The sequence below is a fragment of the Neovison vison genome, chromosome 7 (assembly GCF_020171115.1).
Source record: "Neovison vison isolate M4711 chromosome 7, ASM_NN_V1, whole genome shotgun sequence".
Classification (NCBI taxonomy): Eukaryota; Metazoa; Chordata; class Mammalia; order Carnivora; family Mustelidae; genus Neogale; species Neogale vison.
The window spans coordinates 103697082-103718249 of NC_058097.1; the positions used below are offsets into that span (position 1 = coordinate 103697082).

A 21168-nucleotide genomic window follows, 5' to 3' on the forward strand; every position below is an offset into this window, starting at 1 on the left:
TTACTACTGAGCAGGTTAAACGAACCTGTCCATCTTCTTGCCCTCTAAGCGGGAGCACAGGACACCGTGATGTGATATTTTTCGAGCCTTCTAGCTGCTGGGTGGTTTGTGGGGACACCAACAATGGCTTCAAACCACTGACTTCTTTTTTTCTATAAATGTAAACCATTTGATCAGACCTAACAAAAATGCTAATGTGGCCCAGTGAACTCGGGGAGGCCAAGAGAACTGAAACCATTACGTGCCTTGGCTCTGTGTTCTGACGTGAAGCCAGCCCCATGATACAGAGCCGACACCCCGTTAGTCCTGGTTCCCAGCAGCTCCTGTCATGTAGGATGCTAAGAAATAGAGCCCCCTGCTCCTGACAGGTGATTTTGCTGTTTGGCTACCAGAGTTCCATAGGATGGAACGTCTGGGGAAGTGGGGTATCAGATTAATCTCGTAGGCTTTGGTTGTGCAGCGATGCTCAGGACTTTTTTCCCTTGTTGTAAGGTCTATTATAGTATCATATGACATGGGAAGCTGAAGAATTCTAAGGCCATGTTCATGTTCTCCACACCTCCCCCCATCACTTTGGAAGAGCCAGGGGATCTGAGGACGCTAAAGAGAATTTTCACTGGGACCCTTTATTGTAAGGAAATATTGTCCAGTTTGGGTAGTTTTATTAAAATGAAAGACTTCAGAAACCTGTCTGTTACAGGCACCCCGCATCTCCTTTGAGTGAATTCAGGGTAGCACTGTCTACATACATCTGTAACTTGGGCGTACGGCTTCATTGTGACACTGGGAGCTTTGGTGTCTCTATTCTGATGAATAAAGAATGAACCTTCCACCACCCTCAAGATTAATCCTTCCTTCCTCTTCCCGTCTTGAACTGTGCTCTGACACATCAGCTCAACCAGGAAAGACCACAGCTTTCTGAAGGGCTTCCTTCACTCTCTCGGCTGGCTGGCATCCGGGGGGACGCCGGGGGTCTGGCCCGTTCACACAGAGGACTTCCCCAGGGTCTCGTTATAAACTTAGTTGGCCGGGGAGCCCTATCTAGATGACTTCTGATGTTTAGGTTTAGATGGGAATTAGAAATCAGCATTTCCGTAGATGGGGCCCCAACGGAGCAGCCTTACACATGGCTTCTAGATGGTTTCGGTGGCTGCTACAAGCCAGCTTTAAGCAATGAGGATGCTTCCAGCGGCAGTTAGGGTACAGTCTGCCTTTGTGATGACATTATACAGAACCTGAAGCCAAAAATCTCTGAGAACATGTATTTTACAGTTCCTTTAAAATGACATTTAGGGGCGCCTGGTTGGCTCAGTGGGGTAAGCCGCTGCCTTCAGCTCGGGTCATGGTCTCAAGGTCCTGGGATCGAGCCCTACATCAGGCTCTCTGCTCAGCAGGGAGCCTGCTTCCCCCTCTCTCTCTGCCTGCTGCTCTGCCTACTTGTGATCTCTCTCTGTGTGTCAAATAAATAAATAAAATATTAAAATAAAATAAAATGACATTTAACTTTTGGGTTAATATTTGAAAGTGAAACAGTCTACTTCATTTTCTTCCTCTGCCCAGCTGGTATCCGCAGTAACTCAAGCCAGAATTATAGGACTCATGTGTCTAGTAAGGGCGAGACTCCTTGTGATTACTAATTATTTATTGGTTTTTCTCTCCCAAAATGAGATAAATTTACCTACGTCTAGCTGCTTTTTGAAGCAATAGCAATCTGACCAGTTGCATTTTTCTACACACACACACACACACACACACACACGTTTGTCTAGGCTCACAGTGAATAGACCATAGATACACATAGATATGAACATGCACAGTTACCATAATATGTGTCTATGAATAGTCTGTAAAGGGTTCCCACTCTCTTATTCTTACTACAAGCAGTATGGGGGATTTTGTTTGTTTGGGGGGGGTGTGAGTTCAAATGCTATCATACATGTACCACCATGTAAAAAACAGCCAACAGAGCCTGAGCTGGTGTTGGGTACTTTATATACATTACTTTTCTAAATCATCTCAACATGCCTGGAGGTAAATAAATAGGGTCGTTACGTTCATATACAAATGTGGCAAACTGGCTCAGAGATTTCTCCTGAGAACTCAGAGTTTTACCTGGAGTCCGAGCCGGGGTTTAGTCCCAGGCCTTCCTGGCTCCAGACCCTGACTTGTTAACTATGGCTCTCTCCTGACATTAATTATCATGACAGTCCGGCCACACAAAGGCGATCTTACCATCGTTTCCATTTTACAGATGAGAAAACAGACCACAGTGAAGTGGTTGTCTAGAGCATTATTATTGTTTGCCTTTGATTGAATTCAGTCATCTTTTTACCAATAAAGTTGGGATTAGCAAGTAGGATATCCTAAATTAGTGTAGAGAGTGGAATTGGGCCACCTGGCCAACTGGATCATTCGAGAAGGTTACCTGATCTTAAGCCATAAAGAGAAACATTGCTTCCCTCAAAAACTGTGATCAAAATAATTTCTTCAGTAAGGGTTGTTAATGCAGATTTGTTAAGAATAATAATACACAGCAAGCATAAGATGTTTATTATGTGCCAGACACTAGTCTAAGTGCTTCACAAATATTAATTCATTTTGTCTTTCCAACAACCCTCCATCTGTCCCCATTTTACAGATAAGAAAACAGAGGCACCAAGAGGTTAAAACACACGGCGAGATCACACAGTTAGTAAGTGGCACAGCTGAGATTCACACTCAACAGTCTGGTCCAGAGTCCCGGGCCTCAGCCATGCACCAGTATTGCCACATAGGTTTTGGCTTTGCTTTCGTTGAGTCTGGTTGGTTTAGTACTCAAGTTATCCTGTATGTTCTCTCAGGTGCTTTCCTCATAAGGAGAGCAAACTGCTAGAGGCAAGTGGGGGCCCCTCCGTTGTTACACTCCTGGTCCAGACATTTGAATCTCCCATGGGTACGGTGACATGAAAGAGAGTTAGCATTCAGTTATAATTGAAAAATAAAATACAATTCTCCATGGAAGTGCTTGAGAACGGTGATATGCAAGGTTCATTTCTAGAACAATAGCTAACAAAATAAATGCATAGTGACACTTTGATGTCTTTTTCAAAAATCCTTAGCTGTTATTAAATAGGTTCTGGAAAATTCTCTTATCTGGTGCATAGTCACCAATCACATTAATCCTCTGTTGTTCACCCTTAAATGGGTGACCAGAGCATCTCCTTACCTTGGTTCCGGGCCTGCTGCACACCTACAGTCCGTCTTCCTCAGCAATTAGCATTTTTATCACCATTTAACAAGAAAATATTTTCAATTATCCGTGGGAGAGACCTGGGTTTGCATTCTGCTGTTACCTCCTACCTTGTCAAACACATTAGAATCTTGAAAAGAAAACCGGTAAAAATCAAACTACAGCAAGAAGTCACTGACTCCAGTGAAATCCGTGGTCTCCTTCTTTAACTCAGAATAATTTTTCTCTGTTGCTTTGCTTTGGTAAGAATTGCACCTCGCCCGGTAAGTGCCTTAGCATGTTTTATGAACTAAAATCTGAATTCACTTTTCTTTAGCAACTAAAGGAATTTCTCTTGCTTCTCTAGAAAGTCGAGGGTGCCCGAACTTCTATTTACCTCTAAAACAGTTTGCTAAATTAAGTGTGCCTCTTTGCGAACATAGCATTGGTTTTTAAAAAACAGTTAAACGGAAAACACATTTGAAAATGTACAGATCTCCCCCAAGCTTATTTTACTTTTTAAATCAGATGAGCACGGGGGCAGGGAGGTCATTCTGTTCTTAAGAGAACCCTTTTTCTGTCTGTTCACAAGGGCTGGAAGAGTATGGCAGAAATATCTGGAGTTTTCGACTCCATCCAGCCTGGGTTGGAATCTGGACTCCCCCATTACCATTACTTATGGCTCTGGGCCTCCACCTCCCCATCTGTGAAATCGAGGTTATAATGCTATGATCATATAATATAGCTATGTGCGCGAAGAGGCCAGTTAGGGTAACCAGGGTAGAGATGAAAGAGCAACTTGACTGTGAGAAGTTTGTACACTCTGTTCCTTCTAACCCATGATTTGGAAAGAGAGCAAATGGTAACTGCTAGGTCATCATGAGCCTATGAGATAGCCAGCCAAAGGTCCGTGGTGGTTGTGGGGTGTAGAGGGAAGAGCTGGAGCCTTAGAATTGGATGATTTTGGGGTGCCTCAGTGTCTCAGTTTGTTGGGCATCTGCCTTCGGCACAGGTCACGATCCCAGGTCCTGGGATCGAGCCCCACATTGGGCTGCCTGCTCAGTGGAGTCTGCTTCTCCCTCTCCCTGTCCCTTTCCCCCTGCTTGTGCATTCTCTCTGTGTGTCAAATAAATAAATGGGGGGGGGGGGAGAATCAGATGATTTTGAATCTTAACTGCTCATTAGCTGAGTCACCCAAGGCCAGTTATTTTGCTTCTCTGAGCATTAAAATTCTCTTGTATAGGATGGAGACAATCAGGTAGGCCCTTCCTATGTCTCTGAACTGTTGTGAGCTTCAGACGAAGGAATGGCGTATGTTTTGTAAACCAGAACCTGTGATCTGGCTGTGGGGGATGGTGACCCTTTGGGTCCAGACACCCATGCGTGTCAGTGTGCATCTCTGGACGCATCTAGGAGGGGGTAGGGTAACGCATGGCCTTTCGCAGAGCATTTGTGCAAAGCAAGAGTTGAAATACTTTTTCAGGGAGAAGGGTTTTCCTAGGTGTCTTTAAAGGTAGGAGTTATGCCTGGTGAGGAATTTTCACGTATATGTGCAACCGGAGAAAGGCAAAAGTTGTGGGAGGAATTTTTATTGCAAACAATGAAAGGCCTAATCGAGTAAGGAGGACGGGGCACCACAAAGCAGAGGGAACAGGTTTGGAGAGTAGAGCCGGATTTCCACGTACCGTTATTAAACCTAATAATTCAAGGCTGTGCGTTTGAGGAAGAGTTATAAGCCATTGTGCTTTGGTGGAAAACATCCAAGCGTTGACTTTTAGAGTCTGGGGTTCCTCTGGCCCAGCGTTCACTCTGCTGCTTTGCAGGAGGAATCACGCTACCTTTTCCATGTGTGCCGGGAGTCTGGACGGACATGTCTTCTCTAAAAAACTTCTGTGGTGATGATGAATGTATGCATGGGCTCTGCTTAAGCCGCGAATTCCTTTGAAACTCTTGTTTCTGATCGCTCTCCGGGGCCCAGAGGAGGAGACGGGCCACATTTGGGTCTGAAACTCTTGAGCCTCGCCGTGTTCTCTGGCCCCCGGAGAGTCATGTTCCGTTTGAAAAGAGCTGAAAAGATGAAGGCTGTTTTTTCACTTGGGATAAGAATATCCTTCTCGAGGCAGCGAGGGCTCTGTGACAATAACAGGATCCATATGTCGGAGCTGGCGGCCGATGCTCGGCATATGGGCCCGTGAACCTTTCCGGCAGAAATATGCCTCGAATTCTCTAAAGAATGCCCCAGTAAACTCCAGAAAGGACCATTACTTAGGTGACGGATGGCACAGGCACGGCTCCGGGGCTTTTACGGGCCCATTGTTCCGTGGAACGCGAGCCGCGGACAGAGTGGAAAGGCCTTGGTTGGCCTCACGATGGATGGAGCTGGCCTGCAGCCCTCGCCGTCAGACCCGGCCCCGGAGCGGAAACAGCCTTAGCAGCTCTGGGCTTGCTCTGTTTTGTTAAGGGATGGTGAACCCGAGCGGCCTGCCTCATGTTCTCCAGATTGTTCGTTAAAGCGAATGAGTGGAAACTTTTTATCCTCTATTCAGAGAGGCAGCATTGTAATGGAAAGAACGCTTCCCCGGGAGCCAGGGGGCCTGGGCTCTACGGCCACCACCACCTTGGCCCTAAACAGAGATGATCTTAGCGAAGGCACTTTCTCTCTCTTTCTTGAGGGAGAAAGAAGCAAGTGGAACATGGTGCTGGTTGAGACTCCTCCTGGCTCCCTCGATTTGGAGCCGAGCGCACCTAGCTCTGGCCAGAGGAGACGAGAGAAGCACCACAGCTAGAGACCCCATTGTGAGCTGCCCTCTCAGCTCTGTGTGTTGTCTGGCATTTCGGGAACGGTAGGGGATGCCCTTCCGCTGCTCTCTGAGAGTACAGTCCCGGGCCCCGGGGGAGTCATTGGCAGTAAACCCAGTGAGCGGGCTGCCCCCGCATTACTGCGGTGTTCCTTCCAAACCAGCCCTGGGAGGTCGGAGTCCAGCCTCCCCTAGTTCTCATGGTGGAGCACTCAACATCCTCCCTCTCTGCCTCTGCGGCTTCTCCGGGGTCTGCCTTGTCGTTGGTGGCGAGCAGGGTCTCGCCTCCAGTGGCCCAGTGCTCCCCACGGCTCCCCTGGCCAGCCCCCCACAGGCCCTTTGATCCGTCTGCTCTGCTGAGTGCCCAGCGGCCCCTTCATCACAGAGCACAGACTGAGACCCGCAGCAGCTCCGCCTGCGCGTCCGTCTCCATGGCAACCAGCAGGCCCGGGTTCTGCAGCGCAGAGAAAATGGCCGTTGGAAGGAAGGGCTCACTGAGTCTCTATTACCCGGCCTGTTGGTCCCGGCCCGCCTCCGTATCCGCTTGAAGAGGCGACATGCGTCTAACCAAATGTCCGTTAGCTTTTAGCTTTCACATTTACTTTCCCTGAGAGGAGGGGAGGCAGAAGGAAGTTGAATCCAAATGGATAAAAGCAGTTTTTTTTCCCCTGCCCTAAAACTATATTTTCATGAGGAACAGTTATCTGCTCCGAGCAGATACTCGAGGAACTGAATGAACCCGGCAGTCTGTGGGATGCCGGGCGGTGTGCTCTCTCTTATCGGTGGAGAGGAATGACAGAGCACGGCGATCGTCAAAGGAAAATCCAGCGCAGGTAGCCAGGCGATACAGGGAACTCCGCAGGGCACCTGACTGACTGCAGTGACGAGGCTGTGCACCGTCTCCTCTCCCGGAAAGAGGGGTGTGGGTCCCCTGCTCACCCGGCGGGCTGAGCAGTAGGCGTCCCCTGTTTCCGGATCCGTCCGGGTCACCACGGTGACTCCTCCTCTGTAGTCATGAAGCACGGTGACATGGGGAACTGGAGAGGTCGGGAGTGGCAGGCCTCCTTGTCACAAGGCCGTGGGGACACTTAAGGCTGATTTCCAGAAATAACTGATCTGTTATTTCTCTGAATCTCAGAAGTGCTTCTGTTCCGAGAAGGACCGTGGCCTACTCAAGAGGTCAGAAACATGTGGTGGGGTGTCACCCCAAATCTCCCAGAGGACCCTGCGCTGTCTGATAGGGGATCGCCATTCCACAGGGAAGGATCCGGACCATGTCCATTCCTGGCTCTGGCACAGGAACCGTGGATTCTTTGGTGACAGGCTCTCAACCCAGACCACATCCTCCCTTCACTCTTTCTTAATGCAAGCAGGGAGACCCCACTTTTGAATGAAAGCTCTGGGTTCCCCTATCAAAAATCCTGGTGTGTGTTTCAGCTGGACTTTGTCTTTTTCAGTTTCTCTGCAGGTGGATATCGTCCCCAGCCAAGGAGAAATCAGCGTTGGAGAATCCAAATTCTTCTTATGCCAAGGCAAGTGCCCCGAGCCCCACTGCATTTAAGGAAAGAGTGAATCCAGCGGCAGCCCGTGGTCCGTGTGTGTGCATGGCCAGTCCCGCCTGCAGCTGCCCCACTGGAGGGTTGATGGTGCGGCCAGAGGGCCAGGGAAGCTCTCAGGCCCTCTTCCTTCCTCTCACGAAGGGCTTCCATGACACAGAGAAATGTCCTCTGGGCTTCTGCATGGTGGCAGAGGAGGGCTAGGGATTTCCTGAGGAAAGTCAGCGCAGTTCCCAAATAGCGAATCACCCCGGATTCCCTGCTCTGTATCCAGCCGGATTTCTCTGCCTGACTCAGAAACCATGCATCAGGGGGTCAGCGTAAGGCTTATTTCTTAGACTCTCCCAGGACACAAAAATCCAGAAAAGTCAGAAACTTGCCTGAAAGACAATTGCACACTGGTTTCTCTTGTGCTGTGAGGATGTGGGTCCCAGGTTTTCCAGGTCTGTCGTGAATACCCATATTCCATCCTGTGGTCCCCACACTGGAGCCCCGGGCTTTGTCGGATCTGGTGTCCTTGTTCTTTGTTTAGAAAATGTGCCCCGTTTCCACAGCTCAGAAATCATCAGGAAACGTCCTGTGGAGGAAAAGCTTCGGGTTAGGCTTTGGATTCCCCGTCTGTGACAGGACTGGGATTCGGATCGTGGAAGAAGCAGGGCCGTTGAGCTGAGCTAGGTGTAAACCGTGACATTTAGCGAGCAGCTTTTGGCAGGGAGGGGCCTTTAAATGCGAACATGATTTGCGTTGGACGAGGTGCCTGGTGGCCGCCGGATGTGTTCACTCCAGCTTTGCCTTCATTACAGCAATTTAAATGATCTGGAGATGCAGCCGTGGAGCCCACAGCACATCTTGCAAATAGCGATATTTATTGAAAACATGATGGGCCCTGAAAGGAAGACGGCTTCATTTCCATACTAAGCATCTGTGCAGGGCTGGGTGGTGTGGCCTGGGGAAGGGCGCCGTGCAGAGAGCGCCCGGAGCCCTCGTTCCCGCACAGGGTCTGAGACGGCCACGCAGCAGCACCCGCCTCTCCTCGGTGCCCGGGGAGAGGACGCATGGGTGATTCAGGCTGTCTTCCTGACGGAGACAGATGTATCTGTCTGAGAGGGGGTGCTGAAATGACAGTCGTGCCAGTTTTGGCGGGGCCAGACGCTAGAAGGCTAAGATCAAGTGTAGAATAAAACGGGTTGGAATCCACGCTCCTAGATGATGTCTAATGTCCCCTCCTCCGCTCTGGAGACCACAGTCCGAGCCCTCACAAACAAGCTGATTAGTTGGCACAGACTCGCCAGGCCCTTGAGCTCAGATCCTAGACCTGAATCCCCTCTGCTCTGTCTTCTGGGAGGCTGGAGCTGCTCACTTAGGAGCCAGCACACAGTAGGTCCTCAGCAAATACCTCTCCATTTCCCTCACTAAGGAAAAGGCATACTCACAGGGGGTCGTCGAGTTCTTTCCAGGCACCCTGAGTGGTGGTGTGTGTGTCACAACAAAGCACGGAAGCCAGGGGAAGGCGGTATCACGTCCTCCACATGAATGGTCTCCCTGCCGGGTCATCAAGCCCGTGACCTCTTGTTCCGTGGCTCTTGCTGAGTACCCTCGGTCACCCCGGAGGGCACGTCGTCTTTTTAACTCCTGCGGTTTGAAAATAATCTCTTCCTCTTCAGTGGCAGGAGATGCCAAAGACAAAGACATCTCCTGGTTCTCCCCCAACGGAGAGAAGCTCACCCCGAACCAGCAGCGGATCTCCGTGGTGTGGAACGATGACTCCTCCTCCACGCTCACCATCTACAACGCCAATATTGACGACGCCGGCATTTACAAGTGTGTGGTCACTGGCGAGGATGGCAGCGAGTCGGAGGCCACGGTCAACGTGAAGATCTTCCGTAAGAGCCGCCCCCGTCTCCTTCCGTACTGCCAGTCCTCTCCTTTGGCCAGGAAGATGCAGGCAGAGTGCGGTGTCTGCCGAGGGCCGCCTGAGGCCTTCTTCCTTTCCATTCCCGGAGTCTTTTCTGAACTGAGCTGAGAGCTCCAGCATGTTCTTAAATGATCCTGAGCCAGCTCAGAACTCACAGCCCCGGTTCACACGGATCCCAGCTACCTCCCTCTGGCCTCCATTCTCTAAATTCAAATTACACAGTTCCCAGAGGGCGGCTAAGGGTTCCCCTTCCCTTCTCCAGGCGCTGGCTGACTATCGTGCCATTCAAGTTTCCCCTCTTATTTCACTCTCCCCTGCTGCTAATGGAGTCCAAAGGCTCAGTGGGGTGTGGGGGGGGTTATTATCTGAACACTCGGGGCCACTCAGAGCAGGCGGTTCCCATTGTCCGTGAAACCCGGTCTGGAGGTGGCATCTCATTACCTTGTTATCATGCCTCTGTCTCGCTGGCCAGTGTAATGGTGGGCGACAGCTAATGGAAGAGTATTGATCGCCATAGTATTTACTCCCATTAAGCCTGCCTTTCCTCCGCTGCGTTCTTCAGAATGTTCTCTGCTCTAGGTAAATGGGTTTGGGGTGTCAGACGGGTGGGAGACGGAGGAAGGGCTGATGACCAGTCGTTGTGGACTAGGTGTCATGCCAGTCCTTTCCGCCTGGCTTCGTGCTTCATTAGCATCGTCCCACATGGCCAGGGATCCTTGCTTGACAGACTCCTTTACCTCCATAGACCCTTTCCACACAAAGTACAATAAATTCAGCACTCCGTGAATAGACACTGACTGCCCAACATCGATGCCGCATTCCCCTGCTTACACCAGCTGCTTTGTCTGGCATCTTGGCCAAGGATGGGGCGGGACCCTCTCTTGGGCCACCGTGTATTTGGACTGAGAGCTGCCTACAGCTGGAGCCCGAGCAGTATGGCTCTAGCGAAAAGGGGTCATTGAGGGGGAAGCGGCTGTTTGCCCTCACTCTCCTCTTGCTCGTTTTCCAGAGAAGCTCATGTTCAAGAATGCACCAACCCCACAAGAGTTCAGGGAGGGGGAAGATGCCGTGATCGTGTGTGATGTGGTCAGCTCCCTCCCTCCGACCATCATCTGGAAACACAAAGGCCGAGATGTCGTCCTGACGAAAGACGGTGAGGCCTGAGTTCCCTGGTGGCTGCCCTTCCACCCAGGCCCTGGGTCCCCTAGGGTTTCCACCTCAGCCAGCCTCTGAGGTGTTCCAACCCAGCTTCAGATCCCGGTGTCCCACAGCCCTGTGTGCCTTTCAGGTCCCGAATGCGTGAATGTCCCGAGCTTGCACATCCAGGCACTTGACCTTGTCTCCAAAGAGAAAGACAAATTTCCTGTAGACTTTTGCTCTTGGCTGTCAGTGCCAGGGCCACATGTCCTGATGTCGGTGTAAAGCCACTGCCCCCCTCCACAACCTACCCCTAGCTCTAGATTGTCGCTAGGGAAGAGAAGAAGGGCCCTGCAACCTTCCTGCAAATTCCAGAGTTCTCTGACTGATCCTTGGATGAACCCGCCTCTTGTCTCTTCTAGTCCGATTCATAGTCCTGTCCAACAACTACCTGCAGATCCGGGACATCAAGAAAACAGATGAGGGCACTTATCGCTGCGAGGGCAGGATCCTGGCACGGGGGGAGATCAACTTCAAGGACATTCAGGTCATTGTGAATGGTGAGGAGATCGCGTTCTTCCTGCTCTCTCCATTAGTAGCGCCTGGTCACCCCCAAATCATGCTCCGTAACTTCCTCTTCGGTCTGTTAAATAAATCCCGTCCTGACTCACGCATCTGTCTCAAGTGAATTGTCCCTCCTGGGATAGCCTCTGGCTTGTTTTGATTTTTTTCTGAATACACTTGCCTTTTGGGTCTCCCTTAACCCCGGGGACTCCTAGCGCCATTCTTGAATGTCCTTCACTGTCTTACAGCACTGGAAACTTTCCCCGTGCTTTCTGATAAATCCTTATTCATCCTTCACTGTCCTTGATGTTATCATGATTGTGGGGTTAGTCCCCCTTGGTTCAATGTTCAAAGAAAATATTATTATCAATTCAGTCCTCAGAATAGTCAGAATCATGGGCCACAGTCTTATTAATCTTAATCTGCAGTGTGTCAAATAAACACACCCGTGGAATCGATCTGACATTTACAAGATGTTTACAGGAAATTATAATGTCAGTACTAAGAAAATAAGTAAATTAGGGTTGAATTGTTTTTGGCTTTTGATACATATTTTTTGCCAAATTCTCCCCCTCTCATTCCTTTGGTAAAAACTGTTTGTGCACAGGGCTGTTTATGACAGTGCCAGAGAAATGTCACTTGGTGGGCTGGTGACATCTAACCATTTCCAATTGGTATTAACCATCTAAGCACTGAGAACAGGCATTATTCAACTTTTTCCAGAATCAAGAGCCCCCTTTTGTCCAAAAAGCATCAAGTTCCACTTACCGTGGTAGCTATAAGATTGATACGCATCGACTGAGAAAACACATCATGATATCTAGCAGCTATGAATTGAATCCTGTTTTAAAAGGAGTAAGGCCTATTAATGTAGATTTTAAAGCTATTTTGTTAAAAACCAATATTATATATTACATGTAACGATATCTAGTATTGTCGAAAGCCACTGATGCATGTTTGCGGATGACTTATTCCGTTTGGAATGATTTTCTAGGACACATCAGAGTTTAGATCCCTCATGCAAACTCCGCAAACAGAGCTCCTGACCTCTAGGCCGTGACCCTCCGGCCTAAGGTCCCCCGGAAGTGCCTCTTCTCCGGGCCACTGGGTTCCTGCAGGTTTCCACACCCCCCCTGACAGCTCTCCTCTCCCTCAGTGCCGCCCACCGTCCAGGCCAGGCAGAGTATCGTGAATGCCACCGCCAACCTCAGCCAGTCCGTCACCCTGGTGTGCGACGCCAAAGGCTTCCCAGAGCCCACCATGAGCTGGACAAAGTAAGAACCTGGCCCGTGCCTTTTATCGTGGGCTCGTGGAGCAGGGAGCGTGGAGCTCCGTGCTGGTGTGTCCGTGGCATGGGTGTGGGCCGCTGGGATCAGCTGCAGGTGTAGCACGGGTTCCGTTCTGTAAGCTGCTCTCCGCTCCAGCACTGGATCCCTTCCAAGGGGGCAGAGCCAGAGGGCGTGGGCTGGGAGGCCCTCTTTGGGAGGTGTGTAGGCAGTGTGCAGCCCTTGGAGAGAAACAGAGGTTTAGGCAGAGGAAGCAAAGGTTTATGTGTGGAAGTACAGTTTGGGGTGTTGACTTTGTCTGAAGACCGAGTCCTTCCGTGGGCTCAGTCTGCATTCCGTGGAGACGGGTTAAAAATAAGCCTTGTACTTCCGCGGCCAAAATCATGGCAATTGGCTTTTTTGCACCATGTAGGGACGGGGAACAGATAGAGAACGAGGAAGACGAGAAGTACATCTTCAGCGATGACAGTTCCGAGCTGACCATCAGGAAGGTGGACAAGAGCGACGAGGCGGAATACGTGTGCATCGCCGAAAATAAGGCTGGAGAGCAGGATGCATCCATCCACCTCAAAGTCTTCGGTAAGGACGGTGGAGGTCAAGGTCATTGTTCTGCCACAGTTCCTCTTACACGCTCGGGCCAGCAGCAAGACCCCATTCTCTCTGCCTTGGAATCTGTCCCAGCTGCAACCACATTTGCCAGCTCCACCCCCTAAGCCCAAGTCCACGTTATCTGCCTCCTCTCCTGGTCCGTGACAGCCTCCCAGCCTCCTACCTGGTCCTCCCCCCACCATGTGGTCCCCCTCAGCCCCGCCTCACAGTAACCAGAATGACCTCAAACACCATCCTCTGTTTAAAATCCTCCCGTGGCTTCCTGTTGCAACCAGAATAGAATCAGATGGCCCGCCCTGGCCTGCGAGACCTAACCTGAGCTGGCCCCTGCCCTCCTTTCCAGCCTCGTCTTTCCTCCACTTTGCTCCACACCGAAAACTCTCCAACCCCTCAGGCCTTCCTTCTGTGGCTCAGATGACACTGAGCTGCTTTCTTGTCTTCGGGACATTGCACTTGATACCTCTTCTGCTTGGAATGTCGTTCCCCCACATCTGCTCTGAGCTGCCTTCGGCACCATTCACCTCTCACCTCAACCTGCCTTCTCGATGAATCCTTCCTGCACTGCCCTGGCGAATGCACCCCCCACCCCCCACCCCGAGCGCTTCCATCGATCTGACTGTACCTTCTTCACCACACTTGTCCTACCCGACCTGGCCTCATTTCCATATTTGCCCTGGGGATTGCAGTCTCCCATCTCCAAGAAGCAGGTAAACCCTGGGATAGCGGATTGCTGGCTTTTCTGTCTCTTTCCCGCTTTATCTCTGCCACTCCAACCAGTGCCGGCCTCGGGAAGACCTGTGGTAAACATTAGGGACCAACGGCTGACTGCCTATGTGTCCCTTGCTTCTTTCCATGGCCCGTGTGAAATGGTGCCATCAAAGCCATGAGAAGAGCCCGTCGTGTCTGCTCACTCCATCTTGATAGACTCAGTTCATTTCCATTCATTTGGAACTGAAATGCATCTTGACCTGACCTTGAAAAGAGAATTTGTGGCAGAGAAATGCATAACCTATTGGCTTTCAACACTTCCTGCTCATGTTTTTTTAAAAAGACATGGGGCGCCTGGGCAGCTCAATCAGTTAAGCAGCCGACTCTTGATTTCGGCTCAGGTCATGATCTCAGGCTCATGAGATCAAGCCCCTCATGAGGCCCCGAGTTGAGCGCGGAGTTTGCTTAGGATTCTCTCCATCCTTCTCCCTCGGCTCCTTCCCACTTCTCTCTCACTCTCTGTTTCTCATTTAAAAAACAAAACAAAACAAAACAGGGAAGCTGGTTCAGTGTAGATGGTGCCGCCAGGCCCCGGAGGGCAGCTCTGGTTCCTGTGGTTCCCAGGTCGCCACAGTGTGTGCCTGGGAACCCTCTGGGACCTGCTTGTTGGGCCTGGTCGGAGACCTCTGACGTGTGCAGCTGGACCTGCTCATCATAAATAAATCTTATTTCTCTGTTAATGGCAGTTGGGTTTAGAAACAGGTTATCAGTTCTGTTCATAGCAACTGGATATACTGGAGAGTGAAAGCTGACGGCCTTGGAAAATATTCTTTTTTTTTTTTTACGATTTTATTTCTTTGTCAAAGAGCGAGCACAAGCAGGGAGAGGGAGAGGCAGAGGAAGAAGCAGACTCCCGGCTGAGCAGGGGATCTGATGCGGGGCTCAAGCCCAGGACCCTGGGATCATGACCTGAGCTGAAGGCAGACGTTTAACCGACTGAGCCACCCACACATCCCTGCCTTGGGAAACATTCTTCACGGTTCTTTATCTAGTTCTCCTCCCCAGTCCCTCGGGTTTCAGGTTCTTCCACATTGTAAAGACAGGTGCATTGTTAACGTAGTCCTTCATTGAACAGATACTGATGAAGCAGCCTGTTGCTGGACCGAGGGGCATCTGAGAGATGAGTATGATGTGGTCCTTTAACTCTGACAAACATGGGGAGGGAGAGGAACGTAGAAGCGTATAAATGATAATAGAGAGTGTCCGCAGGTTATGTTTGAGTGCCTGTGTGGGCCCAGCCATTGTCAAAGTGATGAGGATGAATAATACGTGCTCTGTCCTCTTCCGTGGGCTCACGGATGACCGACGCTGAAATTTTTAATGACGGCCCATTGTAAGGACTTCAGAATGGCAATGGGCACCGTGTTTTAGAGGAAAAGAAGACCTGTGGTCATGAGAGACAAATGGCAGAGAGGTCTTCACACACCGCGTGCTGTTTCCCAAGCAGGGCTTCCCAGGTGAAGGAGGGTGGCCATGGGTGAGGACCCCAGGCTGCCCGGGCACAGACACGGAGGCAGGAAGGATGCGCGCCGCGCTGAATGTGAGCTCCTTGCAGACGGACTGTGAACCCCCAGCTACGAGGACAGTGTCTGGCAAATTGTAGGTGCTAGAATTTGCCTAAGGGAAAGCAGAGCCGTTTGTTTTATGTGAATGAAGCACAGGCAGATGGTAAGGATGTGAGTCTAGAAATGGCTAACTATCCCTTGTCTTGGGAAATTCTCAGGTGTTAGCACCATAAAGTAATAATAATACCCAACAGGAAGTGAGCGCTTCTAATGTGTCAAGCACCACCTGAAGTCCTGTGTGTAACGGACTTGCAATCCGCAGCACAAGGCTGTGTGGTAGATTTCATCCTTGTCCTTATGTCACAAGTGAGGAAACTGAGCCCAGAGAACTGAGTGGCCTACCCAAGGAACCAGGGCTCCAACCCAGGCAGCTGGCTTGGAAGTCCCTTTTCCTGAGCTAGCAAAGGGAAGTTATCACCCCGTGAAGCTCCACTTAACACAGACGACATCTGAATTACGGATGGGATGGCTGAGAACGTTGAAGGTAGCGTGCCCTCCCTGCGCCCTCCCTGTGCCACCATGGGTCACACGGTTTGTCTGTAGAAGTAGCCTCGTTCTCACCGGCTGGTCAGGAACAGGTCTTGGATTCTCTTGCAGGCCTCTATGCTGCTGGTGGCTACCCCACGAAGGAGGCAAAGGAGGCGTGGGTACTGAGTCAGGAGCCAGGTGGGGCCCGTGGAGAGTGGGATCAGGTGTAGGGGCGGAGCTAACGAGGCAGGAAGTGAATTCTGCCTGCAGGAACTGTGGCAAGGCAGACTTTGTCTTTCCACCCCCTTCCTCACCAAGCATTCCCTCCTGCACCAACCCCCACCCCCAACCACACACACACAGTTTCTTCCCCAAGACCGAAGCTAGGAGAATAGATGCTATCCAGAAAAGCGAATAGAGGAGAGGTGGCCAGACTCCTGCAGAGACAAGTAAGGAAAGCACAGACTCCGAGGACTCTTGCCCCCATCCAGAACGGAAGCCCCTCTGTGAGCTTCGGGGGAGTTCACATAGCCTCCTGGGAAGCTTCCTCACCTACACAGTTTTCCTGTCTGTTTCATGTTCTTAACCTCCTCTCCCTCCTCCTCTGGCCTCCCTTGGTTTAGGAGATTGGTAGTAAGGCCAGGACATGCGGTCGGGGGGGGGGGGTGAGTGAGGTGGGGCTCCCTCCTCCTTTTACTCTCTGTCCTGCCTCTTCCCCTTGGCTTGCTGCGGGGCCCAGCGCTAGGGGGGAAGCGAGGCAGGTTCCCCCATGGAGGCTGAGTTGGCAGCAGTGAGGCAGAAGCACACAGAAACCAGTAGCTCGGATCATAAAACCAGAGCTCAGAACTCCTGTGATTCAAGACGGGAAGGCAATTAGTCAGTATGGGGCACATCTAAATTAGAGACTGCCATAATTGTACCTTACCGACATCATTTTTCCCTAAGAAAGGGGGATGTTCTAGCATCCATTGCCCTAGTTATCAGCCAGAAGCTCTTTTTACTAAGTAGTTACATCCTACCCTTCTTTAAATTTGGCAGTGAATTTCCCTTGCTTTTCTCCCCCATGGGCTCTTCTGAAAAAGTATTTTTGTCACTGCATATTCCTGTTACGCTCACACAAATGCTCATGAGGTCTCATGCTGCTGTGGCCTGAGGCGGGTTCATCAGTGGCCTTGCTTATCTGACCCCTTAGGACCAAAGCCCTTGTGAGTTACAGCACCTGGTAAAGGCCAAAGGGAGCTGCACCGGGTCATGTCCAGCCTCTCAGTTCAGAGGAGCAGGGCGGCGGAGCCCTTCTTGGGCTGGGGAATGTAGGAGCCTGGGTTGGAGTGGGACTAGCTGAGACCACCCCTCAGTGGCCGGGTACAGAGCCATGGGCTTGCCAGAAGAGAAGAGCCATTGTGCTGGGAAAACTCCCAGGAACATTTGTGCTCCCAGGAGGGTCCATGGGGAGAACTGCAATGGAACACTCGGAGGCAGTAAGTGCCCCTCTAGCAGGCAGAAAATAGAACGGGGATCCAAAGTCAGGGGCCCGCAACAGACGTTAATTAAGAAGGTGTAAGTACCATCTGAAGACAAAACCTGGAGATGTTCCTCTAGATGCTGTGTGCAGAGGGACGTGACCTTGCATCTGCCCGTTTGCCTGATGATGCCCATTGTCCCGGGGGAGTTATGTAGAACATCCCTTTTCACTCTCAAGAGTGCCCTGATCGGGACTATAAATTATATTGATATTCTAACTCCAAGGCAATATTCTGAGCTTTCAATGAGTTCTGACAATGGGCGTGCTGCTTCTGTAGTATAGAGAGGTTAGGTCACTAGTGAGAAGCTTGCCCACCTTCCAAAGGCCCTCTATAGACTATACAAAATCAGCTGTTGTTGATAATGCTTTTAGTAAGAATATAGTTTGCTTTTTTCTAAAGTTTTGTGCAGTGGACCCTTTGTAACCCTGTGGGAAATGGAGCTGCCAAACCAGATATTAATAGACGTTATCTATCCCTTGTCTGTCTTCTGTTAACCTTTTGATGCCCGGACAAAGTCCTAGGGGTCAGGACGAGTCCAGCAAACACTGTCTAGGTCACGATATCCATCTGGGCTTCCAAGAGGCCAAAAATTCAAACAACTGTTCAGTGAATTCGGTGTGTGGCTGAATTTTATTTTTTTACACGTTTTTTTTTTTTTTGAAGATTTTATTTATTTGAGAGAGAGAGGGTGAGCGAGGACATAAGCAGGGTGAGGGGCAGAGGGAGAAGCAGGCTCCCTGCTGATTAGTGAGCCCGATGCGGGGCTCTATCCCAGGACCCCGCGATCATGACCTGAGCCGAAGGCAGAGGCTTAACTGACGAAGTCACCCAGGCGCCCCTGCATTACTCATTTCAATCTGTGATTTTAACAGTGTAGAAATTCAACTTTTATTTTATCTTTCTCAAATCTCCTGTCCAGCTGCAGTGAACAGTCCTTTCATTATGAGTTGTGACCCCCTTGGAAGTCTTGTTTATCAAGATCAGCACAAAACCTTCCTGTGGGAAAATCTCGCTCAAGTGATCTCCGTCAGTTCCAATTCGTGATCATTTGGCCCCGTTGGATTGAGACGTGCCTGGGTGCTTGCCGTCAAAAAAGGACTTGCCAAGCAAGCTGTTTAGTACAGATTAACTGTAGCAGAATATTTGACTAAATGGATAATTTTATATAGAAGCAGGTATTTGCTGCAGAAAATGCACAGCCTAGACATAAAAACAGAACCAGGGGGGCCTCAGCTTGCAGGAAGTGTATAGGGAGGAGTTTATTAACCTACTCACAGGCGGTGTATGAATTTGAATATAAAGGAAATGTAATTCTTTCAAAACTTATCCATAAATTTGATTTATTTATTTTTTTGTTTGTTTATCTCGCCTCGTCTTTTTCCCCATTAGCGAAATAAGTTACATTTGTGCTGTGTTATCTTTTTTCTTCTGTGGAAGGTTTTGTAATTTCAGAGTATAATTGTTTTAAATCAGGAAAAGTCAATTTTCTCTAATGCTTTAGCATTTAACTTCACTTTTGAATGCTCGTGTTTTCTGGCATTACCCGAAACATTTGGGAAATGAACCCATCTCATCTTCTTTCCACCCAGCCCATTCTGCAGCCCCAACTCCTCTCTCGCCCCATTTCCTTGCTTGAGTCAAAGCTAACACAGGTCTCCCAGCCACTGAGGAGCTCAGAGTCCCTTGAACTCCTTCTCATTCCCTCCTTCGATCCTTGCCATGCCTCGTTTGCCCTCTGTTCATCTGGCACTTCGAGCGAAACCTTTCGTGAGCATCTCTCTCCAAGCTGCCCTTCCCCGTCTGCCCCTCCTCTGGGACCACCCAGTTCGGGACTCTATTTCGCCACATCTGGGGCCCTGTCAGAGCTTCCAAATTGGTTTTCTCACCTCAAGGTTTCCCCTGTTGTCAATCATCTAGAGTGTCTTCGTAGATTAGGCTTCTTGAAGTACAAATGATCACTTCAGTCCTCTGATCAAACACCGCCAGTGGGCTTCTGTCAGTGCCTGGAGACCATTCAAAGCAAGCGCCATAACCAGGCGGCCATGACCCTGCGCCCGCCGCCATACGCCAACACCGGCCCCCATCACACTGCCCTCCTCCCGTGTCCTCACTTCTTTGCTCCCAGTCAGGCAGTTTTCTACACTGAGAATGACTCTCCCCATCCCAAAGTTCCACGTACTGAAGATCTCATGGCCCAGCCCAAAAGCTTTCTTCTCATGAAGGCTTCAACCTCTGCCCTTGCCTTCTCTACCCTCTGCCCTGAGCACTCTTTCTCTAGGATCTTGTGTTTCTTGCTCGCACACTGATGATGTCATGCACCTACTCAAGTGTACGTCTATTGGGGATTCAGTTCTGTAGCTCCCACAACACCTAGAATATGGTCTTATACTCCGTAAGTCTGTAACCTGATGAGTGGGCGCATGGTTGAATTTAAACCCAGAAAACTAAAAAAAATCAGACAAACTCACACATGTCTTATCTTTTCAGCAAAACCCAAAATCACCTACGTGGAGAACCAGACCGCCATGGAGCTGGAGGAACAAGTCACTCTGACCTGCGAAGCCTCGGGAGACCCCATTCCCACCATCACCTGGAGGACCTCTACCCGGAACATCAGCAGCGAAGAAAAGGTATGACGTCACCAAGAGTTCAGGGTCATGGGGTGCAGGCTCAAAGCAGGTCATGTCTGCCCAGGCCCCGTTCTCTTCGGGGAGCCAGAAGATGGGATGCGGGCCCCAGAGGCCACGCCCGGTTCCACGGCCTCCATCCCCCAGCCAGCTGGCCATGCAGGGGCAGGGCCACGGGTTCCTGCATAGATCTGCCGGGCTGTGAGGTTTGTGGACGTGGTCAAGTTAGACATTCTGGGGAGGAGACAGGGAGTGCTTTTCAAACCCAGGATTACAGAGCTCTGAGGAGCAGGGAGAAGCCAAGAGCTTGGGGGTCCAGCTCTCATCCTCTAAAGAGTCCTGACGGGAATGTGTCCTGGAAATAGCAGGGATGGGGATGAACCCTATGAATTCTCCTTGTGTTTCGTAGCCTCACGCTGTACATGCACTTATGCACAAAAGCTTGGTTGCCTTTGTGTCTGCCTGTATTTCCGGTCACATTTGGATATCATTTTGTTCTGAAGGCAAAAATAATTAGCAGTTTCTTCATGATGATGCCACACCAGGTTCTCTGCTACATTCTAAGCACTCAGCTTCAGCTCTCAGTAGCACATGGTAGCAGGCTTCCTGGTAGTTTGAAATGACTGGGGAGATTCAGCTTTAAAGCATATAGATTTATAGGCCACCGGAAAGCTGTCATTATCATTGACCGTATGTATGGATTGAGGTATCCCCACATCAAGCAGCCTTTTGCTCCAGAGTGGGCCAAAAGCAGGAGGAAAAAGAGGCTTCGTTTTAAAGCAACTTAAACCCTCTTATTGTACTTCTCCAATCCCATCTCATATGCCCTGTAGTATAGGGCTTCATTTTAGTTGGCCAGAGCTTTGTCACCTGGTCAGGAGTAATGGCCTTAGCCTTAAAGAACATTTATAATGGATTGCTTATTGACCACATTGTCACAGTTGATAGATCTTCACTCTTCTGCCTGCCTAAAGGAAATCCTTACAGAGGGTAAACTCAAAGTCAAAAAAGAGATAGGGTGACAGAGCAGATCCACATTTGGGATTTGAACTTGAGGATCTGGTTTCTGCCCCATGAGTAAAAGACAAAATGAAATCAAAAGGAACAGAAACTGCTGTTGCAAAAAGCCCATTATTTTTTGCAA

General features: G+C 50.1%; 1 protein-coding gene across 20 annotated transcripts in view; it reads left to right on the forward strand.

Annotated features, from left to right (window-relative positions):
* Window positions 1-21168, forward strand: part of NCAM1 (neural cell adhesion molecule 1) — a 301507-nt gene that overhangs the window by 227728 nt on the left and 52611 nt on the right. For all 20 annotated transcript variants that reach the window (XM_044257834.1, XM_044257840.1, XM_044257841.1 and 17 more), the window contains exons 2-8: window positions 7464-7538; window positions 9227-9445; window positions 10487-10630; window positions 11037-11174; window positions 12335-12452; window positions 12877-13043; window positions 19885-20027. In XM_044257834.1, the coding sequence (XP_044113769.1) occupies window positions 7464-7538; window positions 9227-9445; window positions 10487-10630; window positions 11037-11174; window positions 12335-12452; window positions 12877-13043; window positions 19885-20027 (1004 nt within the window). The remainder of the gene's footprint in view (window positions 1-7463; window positions 7539-9226; window positions 9446-10486; window positions 10631-11036; window positions 11175-12334; window positions 12453-12876; window positions 13044-19884; window positions 20028-21168) is intronic.